Source organism: Rutidosis leptorrhynchoides, chromosome 10 (assembly GCF_046630445.1).
Source record: "Rutidosis leptorrhynchoides isolate AG116_Rl617_1_P2 chromosome 10, CSIRO_AGI_Rlap_v1, whole genome shotgun sequence".
Taxonomy (NCBI): Eukaryota; Viridiplantae; Streptophyta; class Magnoliopsida; order Asterales; family Asteraceae; genus Rutidosis; species Rutidosis leptorrhynchoides.
The window spans coordinates 285,013,589-285,021,079 of record NC_092342.1 but is presented as its reverse complement, the minus strand read 5'-3'; the positions used below and the strand labels follow the sequence as shown (position 1 = coordinate 285,021,079).

The 7,491-nt window shown below is 32.9% G+C and overlaps 1 protein-coding gene across 1 annotated transcript; it reads right to left on the bottom strand.

The window, feature by feature from the left end:
* Nucleotides 1-706: 706 nt before the first annotated feature.
* On the bottom strand, nucleotides 707-7,276 carry LOC139871107 (heat shock cognate 70 kDa protein-like). The gene is made up of 3 exons (XM_071858845.1): nucleotides 7,054-7,276; nucleotides 5,052-6,399; nucleotides 707-1,007 (listed from the first exon to the last, which is right to left on the bottom strand). The coding sequence occupies exons 1-3, from the start codon at nucleotides 7,274-7,276 to the stop codon at nucleotides 707-709; spliced, it is 1,872 nt and encodes a 623-aa protein (XP_071714946.1).
* Between the last annotated feature and the right edge of the window lie 215 nt (nucleotides 7,277-7,491).

Below are 7,491 nucleotides of genomic sequence, written 5' to 3'. Positions count from 1 at the left end.
TAAACCAACTAACAAACATATCAATTCACCCATAGACCAACTAACAAGGTACAAATCAAATATCTTTATATATAAAATATTTAATATTTGTTGCTTTTGTACATTAAATTATCAATCTTAAAATCTTGTTCATGTTATCAATAGATAGTAATATATCAAAACCATGGTTTACAAGTTATTTTGAAAATTATCAGACTAAAAACGCATAATGTTTTTTCCATGTTCATGTTCAATTGTTCATCAGGAAGTTGGGATAGATGTATACGGAGTACTATGTAGCATCTATCTCAAAGTATACCTTAATACTAGACATAACAAAAACATGTAGTTTAAACATGTATACGGTCATTACTTATATTTTTTATAATTGATCTAATATGACATGTAAGCCTCACAAGACAGTTGAAGCATGTATGATACGGAGTACTATGTAGTTTAAACTTTTAAACGCCTATGCAATTAGCCAGATTGTCTTATTTTATCTATAAATAAGTGGGTATAGAGTTGAGTTTAGTCATCGCTAATCGCTAATAATTAATAAACCAAATCAACTCGATAAATGACATAACAAAAACTTAATAAACCAGAAAGCACCAAATCCAAATCTTCAAGATACAAAATCCATAAAGCTAAAAGCGTAACTCATACCAAACAATAAACAAAAGCCTAAATGTTCTCAATGTTTAATCACCATAATCTAAAGCTTTTAAATCGCTAGTTTGCAAACAAACTTTAGTTGAACCATCTTGAGTTCAAGCTCAGACAAAGGTGCATCATGGTTGTCCTCAAGCCACTTGGTTGTATCAGCAATTGCGTTCTCCATATCCTTCAACATCTCAGCGGACACCTTCTTCTTAACATTTTTCTCTTCAATCTTATTCCTCAATTCATATAAGTGATCTTCTAATTCATTGTGAGCATTCGCTTTCTTATTGAATTCTGTGTCCTCATATTTGTACTCCTCGGCCTCTCTTATCATCTTCTCAATATCGTCTTTAGAGAGTCTTCTGTTGGTGATTTTAGTGTCATCGGCCATTTTGTGTGATAAGGTGATTTACTTGAGACGAATGGATTTCTAGTTAAGCTTTATAACAAGTTAGGAGAGTGTGGAGTACACGCTTGTTTAAGCTAAGTAAAGTCATCTAATTGAAAGGTTGTGTTTATTAGTTGGTGTCTTTTTGGTCAAAAGACATAACTCTTCATGAATTGGTGACACTTTTAATGAAATGGTGTAACTTCATGAAATGGTGTAACCATGGTACCTTTACACCAAAATGTGTGATATTTCATGGAAAGTTTTACACCAAAAGATGCAACTTTTCATGGTAACCTTTCATACTCTATATATAGAGTGTATTTGTCTCACTTTTCATGATGATGAAAGATTGATCATTCACAATATACAAATTATCTATGTTCTTGACTTCCAATTTTAATTGCCTATATTGGAGTTGTGCCTTTGTCTTATCCCGAATAAAGATTTCGTGTAACCCTAAGGCAATCTATGTATAGGGTCGAAATACTTTATCGCGAAAGTGACTACACGATTCAAAGGTTTATCCGGCATTCAAACCCAATTCTCCAACAAAGCGATAAAGTATTTTGGTGATGAACCTTTGATGGAATCGGTGAAAAATATGATATTTTTATTTGAATAAAGGCATCCAAGTCATATATATGATGAATATGACAGAACAATTAACGGAGATCAAGGTTCATTCATTCAAGTTTAATTTATTAAATTTACAAATGTCACTGCTTCAACTTGCATGGAGAAATATGATATTTGCATGGTGCGGTGACATGGAATTGTAATATGGTGATAAATCTTGTATGAATCTAGAAAGGACATAGGTGGTGAAATCATTCTGGAAAACATACTATACGATTTGGTATGCGATTTATGATCGGTGACATGTTTAATCTATGAAATAATTGATTCTGAAAATATATTGGATCTATATTGGTCAAGGTTTAACAAATTAAAAACCTTTATTTGTTATAAGGAATACGTGTTCCAATCACAAACACGTAATGCAACAATGTTATTTTGTTTTATATTGTTTACGTGTGAAACCATGAAAGATTGGGATTTACATCACGAATCCAATATCATGGGTGAAAACAACATGAAGGTTACTATACGGACTATATCAATTATTAATTGATCGATCAATTGGGTGGATGTTTTATCTACACTTATAATTAAACATGGACTTCATTTAAATGAAGACACCATAATACGGACGGTTATTATAGTAAAAATGTCACAGAAATTTATGAGATGTCGCTGTTTGCTTTTGGATTACGCTTGACGTTGATGGATTGAAGATTGAAGACGGTGGATCAACGCATTGATTCAATCATAATAACAAGTACACATTTTCTATCCATTTTCTATATTTTCTATAATGATCCATGATAGGAGTAAATCATGAATTGCATGATACTTTTGGTTCAAATCTGTTGGTAACCAATCATTACATGGTTGTCTATATATATATATATATATATATATATATATATATATATATATATATATATATATATATATATATATATATATATATATATATATTTGAATGTCTAGAAACTCTCAAAAGCCATTGGGTAATTGGTAACAATCAGTTTTGACATGTAACCGTCAAAATGCTCTTTAAAGTTACTCCGTATTTGATAACTCTCAGTTGTATTATATTCAGTAAATTTGAGAGGATCCATGACATATTAATTGTGTTTATGATATGAAATACCGTTTGAAAGAGCATTTAAATAATTTATGGTTTTAAATGGTGTCCTTTTGATAGAAAGTGAAATCTGGAAATAATTGGGGTACGCATGCCTTGGGTGGTTATACCATTTGTGTTCCTGTTGTCCAGCAACAACAATAAAACACTGATTTTGGTATTGATCCAAATTGCGTTAAACAAATTTGTGTTTGTGTTCATTTGTCAAATTTTGACATAAAGGTAATCTAACCTTTTGTCAAAAGGTGTAAATATGATTGTTATATTTGATAACTGTTGAACTTAAATTCAAAGACAAACTCACGCAAGATGACAAATTATGGTAGTTATTTGCTATTGATTGTTGGTTGTCAAATCGACAGTTCCAATATAACTTTTGTACAGTTGCTTGTGCAAACGTTCCTAGTCGATTTCAATTTTGGTTTGTCAACAATTTGTATAAATTGACGATTTCGGTATGACGTTATGTCACGGCTAGTTGACTATTAATACCGGAAAGTATTATAATACTTGTAATATATTTGAGTTATAGTCTAATTAAATTGAAGAATCCTTAAGTATTTAAGGATGCATATATTCAATTATTGATCAATTATATTCACAAGTTGTTGAATTTTACACTTGGTATATATGGGGTATCTTGGATCAAAATGTTGATGTTCATATTATTAACATTATAAACTTGTTGTCATTACTTCTTGGTTCTATAAGTAGATTGACTAAAATATGTTTATAATTATAATCTCACTATCCAATGTCATGGTAATAATTGTGTGCATAAGGATAATGAGGATACATTATCAAGGGTGTACCAATTATAAAATTTACATTGGTGGGTTTCTGAAAGGTGGACATGTGCTTTGACTGATCAATCAATTAAGTTGAATACTCGCGAGTTTCTTATGGTAAAATAAGAATTTTGGCAAATCCTTGGATAAAAGGATTGCAAAGGAAAATTGATTGAAGTTGAAAATGTCCATTTAGATTCCTAATTATGAGATATTCGCTGGCTAAGGCATATAGTCAAATGTACAAGGGAAAATCTAGATACTTATGCCTTAGACATACTATGTTCCGTGAGTTGATCACGAATGGAGTGATATATGTGAATTTTGTTGGGTCACAACAAAATTTGATGGATCACTTGACAAAAGCATTAGCCGGTTGTGCGCACAAGTCGGCTAATGATGTGGGATTGAAGTCCATTAAATCTTCCAAAGTGAGACACCCAATTCCCTTCTAGTACAACGCTAGGAGCTGAATTCAATGAGGTAAGCTTACTTTCTGAAGATTGAAACACATAAATATACTGATCCCAAAGTATGTGTTTAGACCCGTAAGTTTAGTAGGTTGAAGTTAAACTTCTTAATGCCTCTTTTGAAAAATTGCATATACGGGTGCAAGACGGAAAAGAGTTACCTATGTGAGTATGAAGTTTGCCGCTTCAAAGAAGCTTGGACTTGGCTTCCTATATACTCATGAAAGGATATGGACGCATGGCTTATAAAAGCGTCAAGATGAACACTAGAGAAATGTAAGAAACTGATGTGTATATTATTTTATAGTTTTCAAATGAATTGAAGGGTTCAATTCTTCACGAACACCCTGATTTTCGAATTCTCGTAAATAATATACTAAGTGGAAATTCAATTCTTCACGAACATTTCCATTTATGCATTGGTTTGTGTGTTTGTTCAAGCTATTAAGTAAATCTAAGGATTACACTAAAATGGGGGGATTGTTGGTGATTTTAGTGTCATCGGCCATTTTGTGTGATAAGGTGATTTACTTGAGACGAATGGATTTCTAGTTAAGCTTTATAACAAGTTAGGAGAGTGTGGAGTACACGCTTGTTTAAGCTAAGTAAAGTCATCTAATTGAAAGGTTGTGTTTATTAGTTGGTGTCTTTTTGGTCAAAAGACATAACTCTTCATGAATTGGTGACACTTTTAATGAAATGGTGTAACTTCATGAAATGGTGTAACCATGGTACCTTTACACCAAAATGTGTGATATTTCATGGAAAGTTTTACACCAAAAGATGCAACTTTTCATGGTAACCTTTCATACTCTATATATAGAGTGTATTTGTCTCACTTTTCATGATGATGAAAGATTGATCATTCACAATATACAAATTATCTATGTTCTTGACTTCCAATTTTAATTGCCTATATTGGAGTTGTGCCTTTGTCTTATCCCGAATAAAGATTTCGTGTAACCCTAAGGCAATCTATGTATAGGGTCGAAATACTTTATCGCGAAAGTGACTACACGATTCAAAGGTTTATCCGGCATTCAAACCCAATTCTCCAACATCTTCTTCGTTCATTGTCGATTGTTATTTTCTCCTTCTTACCAGTTGCAAGTACCCCAGCAGCAACAGTAAGGATACCATTAGCATCTATCTCAAAGTATACCTTAATACTAGACACTCCTTTAGGAGCAGCTGGTATTCCATCAATAATAAACTTGCCCAAAAAGTGGTTATCTGTAGATTTAGATCTTTCGCCTTGATATACTTCGATAGTTATGGCAGTTTGGTTGTCATAACTTGTAACGTAATTTTTAGCATTACTCCTAGGAATTGGCGTGTTTCGTGGAATCACAACATCAAATTTTGTTCCCTTTGTTTCTATACCAAGAGATAGAGGAGTTACATCCAATAACACCATGTTTTGAACACTTTTATTACCTGTACCGCTTAACTTTGCAGCCAAAACGGCGGCACCATAACCAACAGCTTCATCAGGGTTCACAGTTTTGCATAGCTGCTTACCATCAAAAAAGTCCTGCAACATTTGTTGGGCTTTCGGTATCCTAGTTGACCCACCAACCAGAATTATCTCATCTACACACGACTTCTTCATGTTTGTGTCGTTTAAACAATTCTCAACAGTCTTGATGCACTTTTTAAAGAAGCTACTGTTTAGCTCTTCAAATTTCGTACGAGTAAATCTCATAGAAAAATCAATCCCCTCGTGTAAGCATTCCAAATCGATTGATGTCTGAGTAGTTGACGAAAGAACCCTTTTAGCCTTCTCACAAGCGAATCTCAATCTTCCTAATGCTTTTTTGTTCCCAGTTAAATCGAATTTCGATTTCCTTTTGAATTCATTAACACAATGCTCCACCATTAGGTTATCGAAATCCTCACCTCCTAAATGAGTGTCACCAGCTACACCTTTCACCTCAAAAATATCACCTTTCTCAACGGTCATTACGGAAACATCAAAAGTACCACCTCCCAAATCAAATACCACCACATTTATCTTCCCACGAATAGTAGACTTGTTATTTAAACCATTTGCCATTGCAGCTGCCGTTGGCTCGTTGATCATACGAACAATGTTTAATCCCGCAATAGTGCCTGCATCTTTTGTAGCTTGACGTTGTGAATCGTTAAAATAAGCGGGGACAGTTACGACAGCATTTTTGACATCAGATCCTAGATAAGTCTCGGCACTTTCTTTCATCTTTGCAAGAATCATTGATGAAATTTCTTCAGCCGAAAATTCCTTCTTTTGACCTTTGTATGAGACGACAATTGTTGGTGTGTCTCCTAACCCTCCTGTAACCTTAAAAGGCCACAACTTTAAGTCTTGCTGCACCTGGGGATCATTGAAACTTCTTCCAATCAACCTGAAAAAGTAACAATTTATTAAGAAAATAGCCAACTTAACGATTTATATTTTAATTGTAGCTCTTAAACATCAAGTATATCACAGTAAAAATGCTAATAAAGAGATTTGAACACATGATCATCTTAAAATTTTACTATATTATAAGTAAATATCTTATGGAATTGAAGCTACTATACTTTTGCTAATACTAAACTAACTGTAACTGTTATCTGTAACTCTAGATTAACAATGTTTAACAGGGTTTTAAAAGAGCCTAACAAACATGAATATTGTAAGAAGACTTTTAATTGACTCCATCGTTAAGATTTAAAATTAACATAAGGGAACATAATTTAACAAAACTAAACAAGTAACAAAGATATCAATTCACTCACAAACAGAAGCAAGGTTCAAATTAAAGATGTTTATACTGGATATAATACACACTATTTTTGCTTCTGTTCATCAAAATATTAAACTTAAATTCTTGTTCATGTTTATCAATAAAATAGTAACATATCAAATTCCATGCATGGTTTACAAGTTACGGAGTAATTTTGTTAATTATTCCGGGACAGTTTCTGATAATAATCGGACTATAAACCCTATATTTAATCATTGATCGAATGTCATAAATAAGCTAAATATTAATGAAGTATGGTATGACATGGAATAGTAATTACCAAATATGGTGTTGGCAGAGTTGATAAGAGACTGGTTTTTAGCACCATCACCAACCAAACGTTGAGAATCATTGAAGGCAACACAAGACGGTGTCGTTCTGTTACCTTGATCATAGGGTATGATCTCAATGCGATCATCTTTCCATGCACCAACACATGAATACGTTGTTCCGAGATCAATCCCGATCGCCAAAACGTCGCCGTTTCCACTTTCTTTAGCCATTATTACTTTTACCAATTTCAACCAATTTTCTTTAGGGTTTGTTTTCCCTTTAAACCGTACTTGTTGACTATATATAGAGATAGGTAGAATTTTGTACGTATAATTAGTCTTTTACATAATATATACTCCGTACTTGACCTGAGATGTACTCCGTAGTTATCCTTTCCTTAGGAGTATTATATACTCGTAATTGTTAAAAATATAAAAGTCTCGTA